The sequence below is a fragment of the Apaloderma vittatum genome, unplaced genomic scaffold, assembly GCF_000703405.1.
Source record: "Apaloderma vittatum isolate BGI_N311 unplaced genomic scaffold, ASM70340v1 scaffold20302, whole genome shotgun sequence".
NCBI classification, from domain to species: domain Eukaryota; kingdom Metazoa; phylum Chordata; class Aves; order Trogoniformes; family Trogonidae; genus Apaloderma; species Apaloderma vittatum.
In genome coordinates, this window is record NW_009702218.1 from 4,709 (window position 1) to 25,679 (window position 20,971).

The 20,971-nt window shown below is 38.5% G+C and overlaps 2 protein-coding genes across 3 annotated transcripts in view; one reads left to right on the forward strand and one right to left on the reverse strand.

Moving 5' to 3' along the window:
* Window positions 1-5,029: 5,029 nt before the first annotated feature.
* On the forward strand, window positions 5,030-15,680 carry STARD3NL (STARD3 N-terminal like). 2 transcript variants are annotated; one of them, XM_009879474.1, is made up of 8 exons: window positions 5,030-5,327; window positions 7,743-7,820; window positions 9,481-9,558; window positions 11,274-11,327; window positions 11,429-11,546; window positions 12,823-12,921; window positions 14,537-14,606; window positions 15,196-15,680. In XM_009879474.1, exons 1-7 carry the CDS (start codon window positions 5,103-5,105, stop codon window positions 14,587-14,589), a joined length of 705 nt encoding a protein of 234 aa, XP_009877776.1. In that variant the 5' UTR covers window positions 5,030-5,102; the 3' UTR covers window positions 14,590-14,606; window positions 15,196-15,680. The 2 variants fall into 2 exon arrangements, with proteins under 2 accessions (XP_009877776.1, XP_009877777.1); XM_009879475.1 differs by lacking the exon at window positions 9,481-9,558 and having other exon boundaries at window positions 5,032-5,327.
* Window positions 15,681-16,984: 1,304 nt separating this feature from the next.
* MLH1 (mutL homolog 1) overlaps window positions 16,985-20,971 on the reverse strand; it is a gene marked incomplete at its 5' end in the record, with an annotated part of 13,237 nt that continues 9,250 nt past the window's right edge. Inside the window, 6 exons of the mRNA XM_009879476.1 lie at window positions 16,985-17,231; window positions 17,773-17,886; window positions 18,265-18,357; window positions 18,895-19,059; window positions 19,387-19,450; window positions 20,041-20,149. Coding sequence (XP_009877778.1) covers window positions 17,064-17,231; window positions 17,773-17,886; window positions 18,265-18,357; window positions 18,895-19,059; window positions 19,387-19,450; window positions 20,041-20,149 — 713 coding nt within the window. The remainder of the gene's footprint in view (window positions 17,232-17,772; window positions 17,887-18,264; window positions 18,358-18,894; window positions 19,060-19,386; window positions 19,451-20,040; window positions 20,150-20,971) is intronic.

A 20,971-nucleotide genomic window follows, 5' to 3' on the forward strand; every position in this document is an offset into this window, starting at 1 on the left:
TTAGAATGCCATATGTCAAAGAAAATGACTTTTACTATTTTAGCCTCCTTTACAAATGCTGTTCTTTTAGTTTGCATTCGATTATTTTGTAGTCCTCTACTATTCAGTAGATTTTAATTTGGAGTGAGCATGTCCAGTACCATGGTGTACCTATATTTATAGTTTAAAAATTTCTGCCTCCCTATTTTCAAACTAGATATTATAAAACTGAAGTTTTTTTGTCAACTTTGTGCTTTAACTGGAATAAGTACATCTGTGGAGAAAGGATGCTGAGTAGCCTTAAAATTCCCAAATACGCTGTGAAGTAATTAATAGGAAAACAGACAAGTTCGGTCAATTTGAAAAAGTACAGGATGAAATATTTTTATTTAATCTGATTCACGATTCAGGTGCTGTGTCTCTGATCTAACACGTCAAGGAGTAAGTGGCGTTATGAATGACATGATGCATCACTCATTGAGCAACTTCTCATGACTGTAAAGGCTACTACTATGTGTAGGGCAGGTGTCTTCAGGTGGCCCAATAAACATCCGAGTGTTGGATATCTGAGTTATGCCACTAAGATCTCTGAACGAGTCTTAACTAGTCTTCTGAAACTGAAAGTTCAGGAAAGGCTGGAATTGTCTTAAAATAATTGTGAATTAATTTTTTTGCTATAGCAGGTCTTTTTTTTTTTTTTAATGGCTTTCTTTTTCATACCTGAATTTTGGTTAACTCAGATGAGCTTGAGTCTTAAAGCAGTGACCGATGGAGCCAAACTCATCTTAGTAGCAGCAGGTAGCTGGAAGACTTGGACTGAACGGTAGGAAAGCTCTCTGTAGGAATTGATGCAGTTCTGGCACATGTTACCCCGAGAAACTTGTTAGAGGTTCTCAAAGCTCGGCTCTTGAGAGCCTCAACTGATCAAATGTCAGCACTGGTCAAGTCCAGCGCTGGTCCTGCTTTCGGGAGGAGCTCGGACTAGATGACTTCCAAAGTTCCTTCACAGCTGACATTTCCGTGATTCTGTGGCGACACAGATTACGGAGTTTTCATTTTCTCTGTTTTCTGCAACTGCTTCACGTCAGCCAGATTTTATATGAATTTGTCTTTTTATTCTGCTTGTGCTATTCGTGTTATTGTGCAGGAGGTACTGTACTGCTGTTGACCAGTCTCTAGGCTAACATCTCGTGTTACTGAAGTTCAAGGCTCTATAGTATTGGTCCTTGTTTAGCTAAAACCCACATTTGCAAGATGGAAAGGCATCTGGAAATGTTTGCATTTTTCAGATTCCGAACTTCCGAGTTCAAGCTGTATTACCAAAGTAACTGAATCACCTTTGAAAATTAAAGTGGTGCATTTCCCCTAAGGTATCCAGTGTTTGTATTTTTTTTCAAGTATTTCCTCATGTTTCCTAAGGAACATTTGTTTTGAACAGAACATTACTTCAGACTGAGAAGTATTTTTAAAGGCATTGAAACTTTAAAATGCTTCTGACGCAATGATGTCTTACAGCTAGAGACAGAATGAGCACAGCTCGATGATTTATGTGGCCTTCAGGAAAGGGAGCAGTGACTACCAGGAGATCACTAGTAATGTGTTCCCTACAAGTGGATTTCATGAAAACTAGTTCTTTCAGTTACATAAACAGGAGAGGTAAAGATGATGTCAGCAGATTTTTTTTGTTTGTTTTTTTATGGTAGAGAACAATATGAAAAATGTGTCTAGGTAAGCTTTGGAGGCAGTTTCCAGCTCTTTGGCATTTTTTAATTGTATTTGTCTTTCCTAATTTACAGGCAACATTCTCTCCATCTTCAGAGAAGTTGAGTTTATCCTTGTTGGCTCTTAATCTGGGTTCGTGCTGGGACTGTCGGAAAACACACAGAGAATTGCACTTGTACTTGTGTGGGTTAATACGGGTTTATACCAGATACTCTTGAGTTTATTAGACTTTGTATATGTGATATATCTGCTGTGGGGTGGATACGGCCCTGCTGGGTGTGGGCTGTATTTTGTTACACAAATCTATGGTAAAATGATCTGAAATTGTTGTTAAATATAGCTTAAATGTTTGAACATTAGGATTATAATGTCAGTTACGGTATTAAGCCCTGGTCTTGTGAGGAATTTTGTTTTTCTCATGCCATGTGGTGTGTTCCTACAGACTAACGGGTAGTGTAAGCAGTAATGCGAGCCCTTTTATCAGAAACCATCTCCTTTGGTAAGGAGAGAGAGAGAGGTAAAGAACCATTGTGTTTGATTTATCTCTGTAAGAGGAAACCATTTTGGCAAGGAAGTGCTGTATTGTTTTCTTTTACAAATTAATATTATGACTGTTTCAGTGTCTGAAAACACCTTCAAGGACATACATCATGAAAGATACGAGTGGAAACAGGATTTACTTTATTTTTCTGGCTGTTTCAGAGCCGATGCTCACAAGCATTAACGCAACATGCAAGTGTAGCCCAGAGCAGGCTGATGCAATTGTCAGTTTAGCTTCGAAAAACATCCCTTGAAGTCTGGCAAAGGGAATTTGGAGAGCTACAGAAAGTCACATATCCCCTATATCTTGTTGAGACTGCCTCGGGAGTACCCACTTCTGGGTCACTCAGGTGTCTCTTGTAACCCCTAGCTAACAGCACAGGTAGTATCCAGCACGGTTGCTATGAACTCCACCTCTCTGCAAGTTTGGTCCATTTTGAACCTAGAACATTTGGATCCGTGTCCAAAGCACAGCAGGGCAAACAATGACTCTTCTAAATGGCAAAAATATCCATGTCTGGCATTAACTGAGCTCCCATTCTGGAAGTTTCATTAGAGAAAGTGCCACGTTGGTCCAGACGCTGGAAAAGCTACAAGAGATGAAATGCTGATGGGTCAGTGTGATGCAGTTGGTGGCGCTGCTGTCTGTAGGGATAAGCTTTATTCTCCAGGAGTGTGAATAAAGGTAGCTGATGACATTTAGAATTAATTCTGTGGGCATTTAATGAAGAGTTCTTGTTGGTGTTGGGTTAATAGTTGGACTCGATGGTCTTGAAGGTCTTTTCCAGTCTAGGCAATTCTGTGATTCTGTTGCTGGTAATGCTGAGATGGATGAGAGGTGGCTGGCCAGGTGGCTGGCCCACGCTAAAAGGCAACTATCTTTCTTTAAGAGTCCCTATGCCCCTGTAAGATAGCTGCAAAGAAGGGCTGAAGATTTTGCTTTTTATACACCCAGCTGAGAATGCCGGTGTGATGAAATTACTGATGACATTTTTCTGGTACAAAAGAACTTACGATGTTGTTTTAGGGGGGGACTTTAATTACTGAAATAAACTGCGGAAGGCAATCTTCTGGCATGCTCATGGTTGTTAATCAGTTTGCAAAACTGGTGCAATGAGTGCAGAAGCTGCTGGGGTCTGTTTGTTCAGTGACAGAATGTCAGCGTTTTAATGCCAGCTTGGTGTGAGGAGACAGGCCCTTGTGTGTGTCCAACCATGGGTCTGGTGGATCAGTGGGCAGAGCAAGGCTAGAGATAAATTCCTTTCCTGTGAGTGTCCCCTCTCCAGAGGGCTTTGAGGCAAACGGCAGTCTGTCAGCAGCAAGGATTTCAGACTCCATGGAATTTTTTAAGCCAGAACTGGTAGCCAGTGCACATTAAGACCACTCTCTTTGCAAAGGGCCCCACAAGGCAAATGAACACTGAGATAGCACATCCTGAAGTAATTAGCTCTTGCTGTCCTAATTGCATTCCCACTGTATCTAGCAGCAGTCCAGAGTGGAAGTAAATTCCTAGATAATTGCACCAACTGCCACATAAAAAAAAAAGAAAAAAGAGTGGTATATTTTAGCCAGTGTAGATGGATTTTTATTTTTTTTAGGAAGCACAGGTGTTACTTGGCTTTCTTCTGGCTTTAACAATTTCTTGGCTTTTGTTTTTTAACTGTGGCCGTTGATGGCCAGATTTGGGCTTTGCATCTTGTCCCAAATGTTTTCCTCTGCACGCCCGTTACGCAGCGAGGCTCCTAAGGGCAAGGGTTTTCGGCACAAACCCAGAGCTGTTCACAGCGCTCAAGCACAGCGATTCTGCTCACGCCCCGAGGTTCAGGTGGACCAAAGTTCACTGTAGGCTTGAGACACTCAACCAAACCCATGCCACAAGTGTCTTCCTCCTCTGAAGCCCTTGGACAGCCATGTGGAAGTACCAGAGCTTGTCTAATGTGATTTGTATTGCAGGAGGTATAGCTTCGTCTTCTGAATATTTTGCATAGAATTCATGTGTATTTCCTCTAAACATTTGTGACCTCCTTAGTCAACTCCTTCTTGAAGCTTTAATTGGAAAAAAGGTTCTCATGGAGTAATGAAGTGAATCATATATCAGACTACTCCATTTTTATAAAAAAGTCTAACCTGGGAATTTTTAATTTTTTTTTAAAAAGCCTTTTAGCCAGGAGAAGCTTGGGGTAATTGCATTACCTTTAACCACTGGCTAACACGCAGTTTTGTCAGAGAGACCCTGCCTAGCAATGTAAGTTGTCATAGTAGCTAAACTTATCTACAGAGCAAAGAGCAGTGTATTTGCTCTATAGAATGAATCCTGTACTATTCAGGGGTTTTAATGAAATTCTAATCTTTTGATTGTGTCAGCTCTGGATGTGCTGGTAACTAATGCTGCCGTTTTTTCTGGAACGGTATGTGGAACTTCCTTTAGGTTGGCTTCCTATTGAGAGAGTTTAAATCAGAGTTGGAAACCTTGAAGAGCATTGTGCTTTTTATTCATTCTCATTTAATGGTCTCTCTCTAACAACGTGGAGAGTGGAGCCTTCTAAATCTAGACGGTGCTCCCTTATTCACACCAGTCTAACTGAACGTTAATTCTCTTGTTTCACACATCCTCCAAGGAGTGAAGAGAGTCTAGGTACATCTTATTTTAGAAACAATTTTTAGACCCTACTTGCCAAATTCTCTTGCATATCAGTTTAGCAAAAAGAGAACTGAGAAGGTAAGGTGCAAATACCTCCTGGAGTTCTGGCATTTTGGTGACTAATGTTTTTTTTTATTTGTTTGTTTAGGAATTCTTCCTGTATGGATCAGCCTCCTAGTGATGGTGAAACTGGAAGAAGACCACTGTGAGCAAACCCAGGATGAATCGGGTGCTGGGGGATGCAGAAAATGCTCACAGCAGCAGCGTGGAATCCTGTCCTTCCTTGCGGGATGTCCACTCCATCAACCCAACGCAGCTGATGGCAAGGATTGAGTCGTACGAAGGCAGAGAGAAGAAAGGCATATCAGATGTCAGAAGGACTTTCTGTTTGTTTGTCACATTCGATCTCTTATTCATAACCTTGCTGTGGATAATAGAATTAAATGTGAGTTGTCTCTTCAGCGCCCCTTAGGCTTTATTATTTATTCACTTCAGCAGTGGTTAATAAGTTGCTTTCTTCTATCCCACATTGTATGCTTTTTGAATCCATTTGAATTAAAGCAGCTTCTTAGTTTTAAGCCTTCAAGAACATAGTATCTACTCAACTGCACCTCCTTTTAGCCACTAGGATACATGATTTATTGTCTTATCATTAAACCTTTTGGTGTTCTTACAGTCTGTGAACCATGATGAGGAAACTGTTGGAAATCCAGTGAACTTCTCCAGCAGCAAGTAAACAAAAATGTTACTGTACATCTTTGAATTTGACAGGAAGTGTGAATTTTAATAGGATTCCAGAGTTTGCCTTCCGAGTAGCTCAGTCAGCGATATTTCACTGACGCATTAGTCCCTTGAAAGACTTCCAATGGCCAAAACCTTCCTTTTGCTGTGATCTGGTTGTTTGGGGTTTGGGTTGTTTTTTTTTATTTGCGACAAGCATAGTATGCTATACGTAATGTATAGGCAGCATGCATTTAAGCAGTGTAAACTCCCATGGCTGCCACCTTTTAACTCCAGCATTTGTAATCTGGAAAACGAAGCAGTTCTGAAATTTCCAGAAAGCAACAGGGTAGATGATTTGTTATTATTTCATAAGTAACATCCCAGTTCTTGAGCTGGATTTTAAGGTGTAATCTAAAGTATGCATTTAAGAAAGGGCACACAGGAAATAGGGGAGGAATCCTTTTTCTAGACCAGAAAGATCTTGAGTAAACCTTTTTTTGTCAGTATTCCTTTACAAGATAAACAGCCTTGGTTATTGAGTTGACATTATAGTTTCAGCAGCTGACCAAGTCAAGATAACAGCAAAAAAATACACTTTCTAATTTACTTTGAGAAAGCAGGCTTTGCTTTCCTGGGTTTGCATCTCTTGTCGAGGATTCAGAGTATGAATTTTCCTATTAGTGCTCGGGATATTTAAGATTCTGTCTAGAAAATGCTACTAACTCATAATGTTTCATTTTGAATGCTGCAACATTAAGGAACATCAAGATCCTAGCAGTTTTCTTTGTGAAAAGCTTTGTTTTAAGGAGAATGTATTATGAACCAGAGTCCTGTACTGCCAAACATCAGCAAGAATGAAAACCAGCTTTTTTGTCTTCAGAAGTCGTGACATTAGAAGGCAGCATTTGCTATCTGGGGTCTTGACACATGGTTAGGTTTTGGATTTTTTTGTTCTGGTTTTTAAACTTGGTTTTGTTCAGTGGGAAGTCAAATAGCACTGCTTTAGGACTCTCGTTCACTAGTATGTAAGTAATGGGACTTCAGATTTGCTGCCGGAGTTCCTGTAAGTATTTTTGCCCCGTGTCACTATTATCCAATGTGTTTCAGTGTAATTTATTTTAAGCATTTTGAGGAGGACCTCCATGGCAGTTTAAGAAAACCGTGAATCAAGGATGTCGTGGTTCTCTGTTCGTTCTTGCATTAACATAGTGCTTGTGCGGCCACACGGTGAACACTTTGGAGTTGACCTTCTGTATTTATGCTGGAAACCTTCCTTTAAAAGAATGACACTAGTCAAACTCAGTATTTCTTGGAGGTGTTTTCCAGAGCTTTACGTAATGATTTCATGCAGTGCCTAATTACTGGATTTATTATTAAAAACGAGGGTATGGACACAAAGGTTTTTTTCTCCCGAGACACATACTCCTCTCACACTCTGACCCAGTCTATCCTAAATTATTTTCTTACTAACCGGATTTGAACACAGAAGCAACAAATCCTTCCACTGGAAAGAAACAAAGTGACTGAGGAAGGTGTAATTTTGAATCCCTGCAAGCAGAGGAAAGAGCTTAACTTGGGGCATTTTTTATTTGTGGGAGAATAGTCTAGTAGTTGCAGCTTCTGTGATTTTTTACAGCAGGGTTTTTTAGCTCAGCTCTCTGAAAACTGATTTTATACCCATGAGGAAAAGATCTGGAGAATGAATTCAGTTACTGTTGGTTCCTGGGTGCTGATATGTGACTAATGAGAGCTAGTTTCTGGGTTGTTTTTTGATTAGCTGTTTCAATCCTCCTTATGAGACATAAAACACTCTGTGAAGTTGTGTGACAGATCTTCCATCTCATTGTTTCTTCTTCCCTCAACAACTTGTTTGCTTCTATTTTGGGGCAGTCTGAAATGTGGCTTGCATAGACCAGGGGATAATTCTAAGTGTTTTCACTTTGAAAATAATACATAATCGTGGAAAACAAATGAGGACACTAATCGTGAACTTCACTTTCTTACAGTATGTCCCCTATACTTAGTTTAATGATCTCTTTGTACATCAGTGGGCAACTATTAATTTCACCCTTCAGATTTGTATTATGGCTTCAGTAACTTCTGTTCTAAAACTGTATGTGATGTTGTTTCTTTGTAGGTCAAAGGTGGCATTGAGACTACCTTAGAGAAAGAAGTCCTACAATATGACTACTCTTCTTCGTATTTTGATATATTTGTAAGTGTTCTTGAAAAAAACAGCGGAAGTATAGTTTTCCCACATTCCTCCTTCCACAGATGTTCCCTAGTTTGAGTCTCCTTAGAGAGCTGATCTTGATAATTTAAACCACGAGGATTTTACCTGTTGAGGGATTACCCAGCCCTTCTGGATAGAAGTGTGCACACTTAAATCACATCTTCTACTTCCACGGGTATGGCAAAGCAGATAAAAAAAAATGAGCCAAGGAATTGAGACTGGCATAATAAAAAGATAATTCATTAAAGAGGACAAGAACAGTTATCCTCCAGCTGACAGTTTAAGCTGACAGTTTTGTCCTTCCACAGAAATAAATCAGTTGTAGTGAAGAGAAACTTGTTCCCAGGTCAGGTTTTTTCAGCTTTCTGTGTTTTAACTCAAGCAGGTTTTGGTTTTCTTTTTAAGATTGTACTTAAAACAGATGATAGGAAGTGTGATTCTCCTTTACTGTCTATAATTTTTGTGGAGTTTTTTGGTTTTGGGCAGCTTTTTTACTCACTTTGCTATTTTTCAGCAGTGCTGTAGCTCTCTAGCGACAAAACATTTTGCATTGCATGCACGCAAGCCACTGATCTTAAAGTAAAAGCTTTTTGTTTGTGGTTCTTCCAAAGGGCCCCATGCTTTTGCAAGATCATTAATTCTACCCGATCTGCCGAAAGCAGAAAATGTTATCTGCAGATATTGGTGCTCTGGGAATAATTTTGCCCTGTAGTTGAACCAAGAGTTAAAGATATGTAATGCAAAATAATAGCCTTTTATTCACTGGATTTTTACAGTGTTTCTTCTGTTTCTACTGTATATCATCGCAACATATATAGCTGCATAAGATTAAGTGGGTTCATTATACCTCTGGCCATGTCTGTCCCTAATTTCTCTTAATTTTTAAGCGTTTGTTTCACATTTTCTGAATTCTGAGCACATCTTTTAAAACAAGTTAGAGGCAATCTGCTTAATCGAAGAATAAGCAGGGAAATTGTGGTCTAGGGTCCCTGATTCAGAGGTCTTGTGTCTGCTATTGAATTAATTTTGTGGTCTAGGAATACCCTAACTTGCCTTTCTTTACTGCAAAATATTTGTAACGGCTTGCTGTTGCAGGTATCTCTGTAAAGAATAACTGTTAGTTGCAGCATTAATATTTCAATAAGTACTAAAATTGTAGTAAGTAGAAAATTGTTTTTACAGATTCTTCCTATTTCCTGATTGCATTTGTGAAGTCTTTACAGTTTTTATTGATACTCTTGTGCGGTAGCACACTACTAAGATCGGTGAGATGCACAGTGATGCTCGAGGGATTTGCTGGATTAACTGCATCTAGATTTAGCTGCTTAAATTCCAGTCAGGTAAAATGATCATGAACATATTTCATGTAGCTTTCTTATGTTTTTAACTTATCTGTGGAATTGCACATGCTTGAGTATTTGAGCTCACGTTAGGCATGAGAGTAGTGCTTTACACAATGGGAAATTTTGTTCTATTTCTGTTTCATAAGCACACATTCAAATTTGTTTTTCAGTAACAGAACTTAGATGTCCTGTTTGAAGTAATTTTTTAAGCAAGTTAGTATTTTCAATGAGCTGACAAGTCTTGTGGTTCTTCTGTGTTCTGAATTAACCGACAAATATTTTTTTCCCTTTCTCTATAGCTACTGGCAGTCTTTCGGTTTAAGGTGTTAATACTTGCATATGCAATGTGCAGACTGCGCCATTGGTGGGCAATAGCTGTGAGTAGTAGCCAAGCATAATGGAGTTTTGCCTAGAATATGGATCAAACAGACAAAACTTTAGATGCCTCTTAACGCTTGTATGTTAAGAATCATCTTGATGCTCTGTCTAAAAAATTCACTGTACAGTTACAGATTAAAAATTTTTTTGTCTGGAAGATTTTTGAGCCTGAGGATGAGACTTTAATAGCACAGTGGGTGGGGTTCTTACTAGATACTGCGTTAATTCAAACTGAAGACTTGTTCTGAATCCAGTGTGGATGGCTAGTCATAACTGCTTGTTAATTTACGTTTGAAAGATAGTTACATTTGAAACAGTGAACTGTATTCAAAGAAAAGAACTGGCATTATTTTACCAGACATCCACCTGTCCATTAACTCCCACATTCTTCGGTTGTTAGAGTTTTTGGTGCCACCCATTGAGCCGCCTGTATTGTTTTGTGCTCTGGTATGAAAAGTTGAATACACGTCCTTTCTTAGAAAGGAAGTTCATGAGAGCTGCCAAAACAATATCTTTAATGCAGCTGTGCTGGGTGGATGAGAGAGGATGCCAAAGCAGATGCCAAATTCAGACTTCCACCCGTCAAAGCTATAGATTGTAATCCAACAGGCATATCGCTTGCTTAGCGTGTTGGAAATCTAGACTTTTTTTTCCCCTTGGGTGCGTGTAGAACGTGTTCATATAGAACTTCAAGCGAGTGGCACACAGTTTGTTTAGTAGTCTGAGCTCACATGCCACGATTTTTTTGGAATTACTAGCATGGCATAAACAGAGATGTAATAGTAACTGCTGCCCTGTGGTTATTTCCAAGTGCATGCCTCTCCAAATCCCTTGCTCGTGATTGTGTAGCTTTAGAGTATTTCTTCCAATGCCACCCTGCAACTTGATGCAGCCATTTGTGAGGTGGTGAGAGTGAACCCATCACAGATATATATGTAGAGAGAGATATAAAGCTTCACTGAAGGTTTTGTGGAAGCTGTTAGTCTTAAAATCCTGCCATTGCTCACCAGAAGCTAGTTAAGTTCAGCTAGAGAATTGCTGGACCCCAGTGCACTCATAGCTTTAGAAGCCTTGCTTAAGTGAACAGTACTTGTCCCCACTGCTTTTTTGGGGTTTTTTTCAGACATTTTACGCAGCCTGCCATTTTTAAACCATGTCAGAGAGGTCAAAAGTATTCACTTCCACGTGTTTCATTTTTCACAGTATCAGTATGCAAATTAAAATGTTCATTCAAATTTACTTCTCAAAAGATGTTTTGTTATTTGAGATGGATCTTTTGATATGGACCAAGTGCTGTTTGCTTTTTACCAAATACACAGATAGATTTTATTATTATTATTATTATTTTTTTAAGGGACTTGGTGAATAAAATACTGCATCTTCATTTTACAGTAAGATCACGATTTATATAACTCAGCAGTTGTGTAGCATCTAAAGTGCCTGTCTGCTCTGTGAAAATAACATTCAGATATGTGCATATTAAAAGTTATGTTTATTGAGAAGGTTATTTTAATAATATTAACTGTATTTATTGTTTTATTATTTTAATTGATTTCAATTGCTTAATTGTTTACTTTTGTTTAATTCATTGTTTCATTAATCTGTGATCTTGCTGTTGTTGCTAAATATTTAAGTTGCACCTGGTAGATAATGGCAGAAATGAGAAAGTAAATCCATTTATTAGACTTAATTGTTCTTACCCTGTCTCTTTCAGTTTACAACAGCAGTGACCAGTGCCTTTTTATTAGCAAAAGTAATTATTTCACAGGTATATATTCTAATCACATGTTTGATTGACTTTGTTGTTTTCTTGAAAGCGAGATTCTTTGAGGTAATTTCTGTAATGTGTCTGATTTTGTTTCCTTCAAGCTGTTCTCCCAGGGTGCTTTTGGCTACGTTCTGCCAATCATATCCTTCATACTCGCCTGGATTGAAACTTGGTTCTTGGACTTTAAAGTGTTACCGCAAGAAGCTGAGGAAGAAAACAGTAAGCTTTGTTTTTTCCCCTTAGTTCTGCAGTTGGCATATTCGATCCGTCTCAAAATCTGAATGACTGTGGGAAAATTTAGATCATATGGCATAATTTTTCTGGACAGGAACATATGCCTTTGAAGACATGGGGGATTTAAATTAATTTAGAGAGGCAAAGTTAAAAGTTACAAGAGTGAGATCTATGTTTGGAGATATTTTGTTTGCAATTTAAAAAAAAAATAAGAAAAAAGGGCAAAACTGTCTTTCCACTGAAAAGTTCCAGCTCTTAAAAGTTTCCCTTGTGAGCAGGATTTAAAGCTAAACTCTAACTAGCATGTGTCTTCTCGTATCTTGTGACTCACTGTTGGGTAGAGAGACTGACCTTCATCTTTTGGTCAGAGTGCAAATAAAGGTAAAATAGATGTCTCCCGTGGAGACTTCCAACTGGTTAGTAAGATAAAACGGTATGTAGAAATAGTAGTCCCAGTTGAAAAGAATTGTTTGTGTTTTTTTTTAAATAACTACTGGCAACCTCAGATACCTCTCCTCATTCAGTAAAATATAAAGAGATTTTTTTGTTGTGGTTTTTTTTGCCCCATATCTGTCTTCATGTGGCAGAAGAAATAAAGGAGAGAGGTTCAGTAGCCTTACATCCACATAATAGCTTCTGTATTTGCCCTATTATTATAAGAAGACTTGGCTGATAGCAATAAGGATGAGCTGAATTAGCTTCTCTCCCAACCCTTTTGGTTTTTGTCCTGTGTTAAACACACCAGAATTACCCTATGTAATTTCCAAGTAATTTCCCTGATTTGAGATTAAATTGAGTGAAGAGGAGTTCAAGGTTGGAATTACTCAGTAGGTGAAAACATTAGTAAGGAGTCTTACAATGGCAAAGTAAGAAAATCATTTATTTGGTTACGTTTGACAGTTGACTGATCATTAAAAATATACTTCACAGTTTTAGTTAGCCAGTGGATGCTGATTTATGTGTGGCACCCTAATTGTGCAGTTGCACATAGTAGAAGGAAGGGTTCTTTAGTTCTCCTTAGCTGCTTAAGTCTCCTTAGCTGCTTGAGGTTAATGTTAATAACAGAAGACATGAATGATGCATTGACAGTTTGCTTTTTCTCTGAGAGATTTATTTGTATCTTTTAGGATGGCTAATAAAGTACAACATATAAATCGTTAGGAATGTTAATGTAATATATCAGCCTAAAATTCTTCATCAACACTCAAACATGCTATGAGATAGCACTGAGGATTTGGGTTTTTTGTTTCTTTTCTTTTAGGATTTTTGATAGCACAGGATGCTTCTGAACGAGCAGCTCTTCTTCACCCAGGAGCCCTCTCTGATGGGCAATTCTATTCTCCTCCTGAATCTGTAGCGGGTAACTCTGTTCACGTAATTTTTGTGCTATTTAATCCAGCCTAAACTTGGAGCTTTACAGTGTTTTAGGATAGACAGTGAACCTGAAACTGCTGTAAAGCAGACTTGAAATTTCAATCAGAGGCTCTTTTCCTTTCTCATAGCAAAAAGAAAAAGCCTTCTCTGTATAAAAAGGCTGGCTGTGTGGGGATATTAAACATCTTAACTGGGCGTATCATGTGTTTTGTTCTAGTAGAGGTATGAACCGAGTAAGCCAAAACAATAAATACAAATACTGCAAGATCTAAGAATGTGTTTACAGGCATTTTACGGAAATTAGTCCTTTCTTTACGGGTTGAGTGGATTTGAGTTACTTCAGGATGCAGCATGAACCCTGGTCTTTTTACCTTAAACTGTAGAGTTGTACTGTACTGTGCAGTATGTTTAAAATATTAATACCTGCTAATTGCTAAAGATATGTTTGTCAGTCTTGCATTATGGTTATGCATGTTAGTGACATTTTTCAGTTTAGTGGCTGACTCTCTGGCCGCTGAACAACTTGGCACGATGAGTTAGAGCTCCATCTAGGGATGCCAAAGCGTTGGGACAAAATCGAGCATAACGGTTCAAAGTGAAAATGTATTATAGAGCTGAGTCTTAATCTTGAGGAATAACGGTTGGAACTACTACACTGGAGTCAGCCTGGGATTTTTTTGGGCACTAGAATATATGGTGTGAGAGGCCCACAAAAGTGCCTTTTGTGGGTGTGGGGTGCAAAAGAAAGAGTCAAATATATTTGAAATAAACCATGCATATTGGTAGCTCACAAAGTGTTCTGGAACTGTTAAATGATGTACACTAAAAATAGATCACGGTTAAAAAATTTTTCTTCAAAATTCTACGTTTTTTTCAGATAAGACAAACTATGGACAGTTCTAAGAGAGCAATTTTTGGTCAATTTGCCTTACATATTGTTTGGAAAAATAGAGATAAATTATTCCCCAGCGTTATGCATAGGGGGATAAAACCCTCTGATTACATGGCAACGTGTCTGTAAACAAATCTTTACTGTCAGGAGGTGACGTTTCAAGCAGGCTCTGCTGGGATTTTCAGCGTATTTGTCTTGTTACATCTCAATTGAAGATGCGCGTGCCCACTGCAATTACCCTTTTCCATCCACAACTTCCTGTGGGTTGACCTTCATCTTGAGTGTCAGATGTTTTATCAAAGACAGTTCTTTACTCACTTTATTTTTTAAACTGCCCAAGATACTTATGGTGAAATGCATGGGCTGAACATTTCCTCAGACTGTAAAGCACTTTTTTTGGCTGCTTTGAGTTGATTGTCCCAAGTATGTTGTTGTGAAAACTTGAGGCACTTCCTAACTGAAGCCGCTGACAGGGCAGGTATTTCAAGAATGATCACAGTGCTGGGGTTTGGTAACTGCTAAAACCCCCCAACTTTTAACATCAAACATCCAGAAAGATAAGAAATCTAAAATAAAAAGGAAGTATTTTTATGGGAAATAGTTGCTTTGAATTGCCTTTTGATAAGTCATTAGCAGTGGTGGTCTGCTTCTTTTTATTTTATTCATCTTCTCCCAACTGATCTAATAACACTCTTGGCTTCCTTTCCAGGATCTGATGAAGACTCCGAAGAAAAACAAGACAGTGAAAAACAAGTTGTATAGCAAAGATGAAAAAGCAGGTAAATTCCTTTGCATAGAACCTCAGCATTCCTAAAATTTTTTTTTCTTCTTAGTTCCTTCCCAGATAATTGGAATGGTGGGCTAACTCTTAAAGAGTTTTTGAACTCTGTCTGTCTTAGCAGCCTTCAAGAAGGAAATCCTGCCGGACTTTTGTGAGCATGCAGTTGGGGTCCTCCGCGTGTGGCTGGGGTTCTTGTTAGCCCAGGGCTGGGGTCTGAGCACGCTGTTCTGGAGTAGGGTGTAAAAAGCTTCAGGCTCAGGATGGAACATTTCCAGCATTTATTTGTTGCCTGTCCTGGAAGGGATAGTCGTGAACCAGATTGTGTCAAAGCTCCTTTTTTTTGGAAGCAGGGAGAGATGCTTCTTTGGAGATGGCCAGGAGAGACTTTTTACTTTTAGTTTAAGGCTAGGACAAATGAACTCGCCTTACAAAGCTCAAGCTAGGGGAGGTATTAAATGTTCTCCAGCAGCTGAGGCTTCTGCGTTGATGTTCTTCTAGTGCTCACCTACAAGAGTAGATGTTCCTTTTCAGTATCTATTTTCTTGACTTGCATCTTCATTCATCCTGATACATGTCATCTGTTACAGAAAGAAAGTCTCTGAAGGAACTTACTGGGGTTTGGAAACTGGTGACAGTCTGTGGCGGACTCACTGGTGGAGCTGCTGACGGGAGAATTTATTCATCAGAAAGCAAAGGGAACGGTTCCCGTGTACTGCAATACCTCACAAAGCTGTACTCTGTTGACATATGTATATTAGGTTGCCCTCCCAGATGGTATGAAAATACTTGTCCATGATGTATTTTATTATTCAGTGATTCCTGAAGTTGATCTTCTAATGACTAGGTAATTACTGGAAAGTGTTGTCTTGTGTACTTAATCAAGAGACCGGTAATACAATGAAGTAAAGCTTCTCTATTGTGGAAGTATATTTAATGATGGGACTCACTAAGTAAAATTATTTTATGTTCTTGCAAATTTGTCATTAGTTTTACGTTGACTTTTTTTTTTAACTCTGTGCATTTTTTTTTTAATGGCTATGTTCACTTTCTAAAATAAAACTGTTGAAACGTGGGTAACGCGTTATGATATTGTTTCTTTATCAACTGAAAATCCACATGTACTGCTCCTTTCTTTTTTCTTCTGGGGTAACAAGGATTCCAGTTTACGTAGATTCTGTTCAAAACGTGTTATATTGCTGTTCAGCTGCCTGTAGCGATGCGGTGGGAGTGGAACATCATTTCTTTGTTGTAAATGTGATAACAAAAGGAGTTTTTTGAAATAACTTTGTTTTCCCATGAGTAATTGAGTTGATTTGAGCAGTTCAACAAGCAGGCAAGAAAGCAGCTCACCCTGATGTTTTCTAGTTTGGAAAAAGCTGAATCTGTTAACTCTTATAAATACAGCAAACATGTTTAACATGTTGGGTTTAATTATTGGGCTTGAAAATGAGATTTGAAATGAATTCTGTTTCAAGAAGCAGATCTGAATGAAGGAAAAAAAAAAAAAAAAAGACCAGCAAGCTGTTGGCCAAGCTGCTACTACCTGTAGCTGGTTGTCATTTTGTAATCCATGGCAGGCTTAGGAATGCTTTGATTGATGATTTATTGCAATCTTAACTTGAAAATACATTTTGCAAGAAAAGTTTCCTGTTTTTTTCCATTTAGGAAGACAGTTAACCTGTATCAGATTGCTTAAAGCTCTGAATTATATAGAGATTTTTTTTTTAAAAAATAAAATCTTTCCGCTTTTTTTATTTCGCCAAATATAAAATTTTTCATTTTATTTTTGGCACTGTGTAATCAGGTTTCCACTACATACCAAAAAGGGGGGAGAAAATGAACATAAAATATACTTATGATTTTCTGGATTGTTTTGCGTGGGGTGTGATGAGGAGCTGGCATCTGTTACCTGGTGTTGAGAGCGCACATCCCTGCTCTGCTACCGCAGTGTTCTCTGTCAGAGGATTCCCTTTTCAGACTCCTTGCTTAAAAGGGATCTGCCTCATTTCAGCAAGGGATCTGGAATATTTTGAGACCCGCTCCTGCACTATCAGGTAATTTTAAGCACTTTGCATGTAAGTTCACATTGCAGGTACTGTCACACACCAGACCTTAAATCAAAAGGAGGTGAATAACCTATACTGCTTTCAAGAAGTCACAGTACTCACTTCTCAGTTATGTTAAGCTCCATCTCCCACAATTACTTAAGCCAGTTTATTTTCTTCAGTAGAAGTTGTACTCAATTAGCACCTTGCTTGATAGTGAGACTCAAAGCATAAGCAGAGAACTCTCTATATTCTTGCATCAACAAAAGGAAAATAGATTGTTTGCTGTCATGTGTTCATGATATTAAATCCTTGGGTTTTTTTCTTTCCTCCATCAAAAATTTCAGTTTTATTATTAAGTAAGTAAAACAGAATGCAGCACAAATTGCATCAGTCCAAGAGCTACTTGCTCAACATCTCTCAAAAACTTTATACAGGTCAGGCAGGTTAGCAAGCTGCAAAATGTTTCCATCTTCCGTGAAGTGTTTGGGAGGTAAAAGATGAGTCCTAAAAGCTTTATAAAGTACATGTTCCACAGTCCATTTCCATGTTGTGGAACCAGAGTCAGAATCTTCATTCTGAAATACAGACGGGAAAAAAAAAAAGCACAAGCAAACTGAAATTTTCTTTTAGAGGAGAACACTCTTTTAAAGAAAGTTTATATGGAACATTACAATGGTTGTAAAATTGTGCTAGTATTGGAGAAGTTGATTCTATAGAGCCAAGTTAATTTTAAGCTCTGGAAGTCACCTGCAGAATGGGCTAGCCCAACTGAACGATTAAGCAGATACTTAGCCCCAAGCAGACCATATTTTTAATTTAGATGCATCCTTCTTCTATAGAAATATATGATAGCTCAGCAGGCTAAAAAATACATCCCTAACTCAAAGGCCGTGGGCCGTTGTAATAAGCAGCATACTGCAATACCCTAAAGGTTCTCTTAATAGATCAAAATGTATCTCTTAACACTTCAAAAAATTTAAGCCACGTCCTTTCAGAATCTCACCACGCTACTTGATTCACTTCACTGAAAGATACTGGACTAGAAGTCTGTAGTTGGAAAAAGCTTCCTGTGTGGTGTTAGTTGTTTGTTCATAGGACTAAGTTACATATTCTTACCTGAGAGTTTGTCGAGTTGACTTCATCTATTATATACTGCTTTCTAATGGAGTAGAACATTGCTAATTCTTTACTTAGGCTTTCAAAACACTCTTTTTCTTCATCCCAGTTTACCTGTTAGAAGAAAAAGAAGCAATTTAACAGAATTTAATAGCAGTCAGAGACTTGACAGAGATTCTTAATATGGAAAAGTCATAATAATGTCTCAGCCATTTTTATGCTGATAAGGTAAAGATACAGAACAACACAATAGAAGGGTAAAAATTCAGGCTTTCGAATCAAGATATATTTTCATTCAATCAGTAGTTATCAACACAGAGGCAAAGCACAACTAATCAGTAACCGCAGCAAAAGTGTCTGGAGCATGTAACACTACATTTAACCAATTCCAGCCTATCCTTTATGACTTCTGATGAATGAATTTTATTTGCTTCATTCTTTCCTAAATAGAAAGAGACTCATTGAAAGAATAAAATCATTAAGAGAATATACCTCTGTGGCCAAGCGAAGGATAAACATAGGCAGTCCTTCCAGCGGTGGAATGTAGTTGTCTATAAGAAGTGGTAACCCAGTAAGGTTTCCTTCCTGCAAGGCAATGCTGCTGCTTCAGTAAAAATAGTAATAAAAAAAATTAAAAACTGTTCAGTTTTGTATAGAGTAAGGGATGCATTAGGCCACACAGGAAAAAAAAGACACATTGAGAGCACTGATGATGGTGTAAGCCCTGCCTGGCTAGAGAGCTGTTTAAGCTGCACACCCTGGTAGAGAAGAGAACTGCATTCTAGTTAAGGAATGCAAAGACTAAATTATTTGTAGAAATATTTATATCAATTATTTATAAACTTAAAAGATTTATATATAAACTCCTTTGTGTAGCACCATTCTAAGGCAGCATAAGTCCTGGGCATTTTTAATGAAAGAGGCAAGCCACCTAAATCTTACTAGGGCTAGTTCTTAACGGTGGCAAGTACTGCAAGCAAACCACTGCGGCTATCTGTTACCAAAAAGTAGAATCTTAGAATCATTCTCACTGGAAGAGACCTTTAAGGTCATCAACTCCAATCATAAAGCCAACACGGCCATGGTCACTGTTCAGTTCTGAGAAGCAACAGCAGCAGTCACCTCATCGATTTCAAGAGAAAAATAATCTTTGAGCATTTCAGCCTTCTTTTTCAGAAACTCCACGATGTATTCCGCGAGCCCTTCTTTTGGGCCGTCATCTTCTGTCCAGCCACTTTCAGGATCTTCTAAAGCGAGCATTGAAAGCTCATATAAAGGAGCTGGCTCCTAAAAATGGAGGAGGCAAGCCTGTTGTTACTAATCGACATGATTGTGTATTCAAATTAATTATCTGTTCCAATGTAATGAGCAATGGCAAGACTTGGCGCATATCTAGAACTGACAGTAACAGGCAGCAAGGATGACAACTAACAGCAGTAGCTACAAAATCACTAACAGTTCTCTGCATTCTATTCTTGCTGTAAAAAGAAAGTGAACATCATTCTTGTAGTGGACAAAAAAACAACCTGTGAAATGTTACATTTGTCTGAAAGGGGCAGGCTTCTAAATAAGTTTTTTAAATCTTTATAGGATGTAATGCAAAGTTATACTTACAGACAACCTTAAGACTCCAAAGTTGGCAAAGTCATAAATAAGTATCTGGTAGAAGAGTTCTTGGCTAAATTGAAGTACAAAAAAATGAGTTACATGGTCAAGATCACGTATCTCCAAGTTACCACAATTAAGAGGCGGAAATAACTGTTACCTTGGAAAGATGAGATGTACATATCAAGTTATATTAACAAATATCTTGCTTGTAACTAAACAGTTTGATTCACATGCACTACCTAGATGTTTACACTGAAATCTGTTTCTTGGTTTCTGGCATCAGCAGCCACATAGATGCAGAAATGTTACATACTTAAGCATGTAGGTGCTATCAGTTTCCTCCCAGACACCTTACGTTTCAACCTCTTTACTCCTCTGCTGCACTGCAAGAAATGCACAGGAGCTTGGAAGTCGAGAGACGTGTCTCTCTAAAGAGTATTTTAATGACATTTTAATTACACTGATTTCCCTGCAATTTTTCCCATGCGTGCCAGACTTGTTTCCACCGTTCCAAAGCAATTGCTTCATCTTTAGCCTCAACTTTTCAGATAGGCAACAACAAAACGATGTAGTTCTTCCTGTCATTTCCTTCCTTCCTTCTAATTAGCTTGGTAATTGGTACTTATTTCAACTGCCAACAAGTCTTAACAGCTTCTTTACCTGAGTTTTGTTGTGTTGAGAAGATACAGTTTTGTCTGATACTGGGCCAGAGCCCACTGAGGACTGACACAGCCAACAAATGAGTGGTCATGCAGCATCTCCAGAAGATCTGAAACAAGTTGCATGGTGGGGAAGAAAGAAAAGGATATAATTTTGTATTTGCAACCCTGCCCTAATGTATTTAGTTGAGAGGTTTGCATCTTTTAAGAACTGGAGTCTCAGATTTGGCCACTACTACATCCCTGCTGCTTCTTAGAGGCCTGTACTACCAAAATAAGTTTTGTGCCTTCTGATTTTTCTTTAAAAAAAAAATAAAATATGAGAAGTCTGATCCCATAATAAGAGTTCACTTTAGGCGTTCCATAAAATAAAGGTCATGAGGTACAGTCCCTGGGAGCAGCTTCATTACAGGAGCTCGGTGCTGCATGCTACCTAAATTCCACTGTTACCTTTTCCAGAGGTTTCTTGTAGGTATTTTTTACGTGCCATGAAGACAAGACACAACCTCAAGCAGCTGCACAAGTTCTACAAGTTCTGCACAAGTATTTCGAGACATTTTGGGATGTTTTATGGTTCATGGACTACTCTTTAATTTCAGCATTTAAACAGTGACAGCCAAGACATGGAATTACCAGCCTAATGCAGAGCTTTTTCTGGACCACAAGTAAATGTAAGTACATGCTGTCTGAAGATTTTTAGTAATTTATAAAAAAGTTATTGATTACAAATGTCTGTTAGTCTAGCCATTTTAGCTGTGGAGCATCCCCAGTTCTTACTACCAGAAAAATCAAAATAAACTCAACAAAATTACATGAGTTTCAATAAGGCCAAATGCTGGTCCTGCACTTCAGCCACCACAACCCCCGGCAGCACTACAGGACTGGGGAGGAGTGGCTGGAGGGGTGCCCGGCTGAGAGGGGCCTGGGGGGGG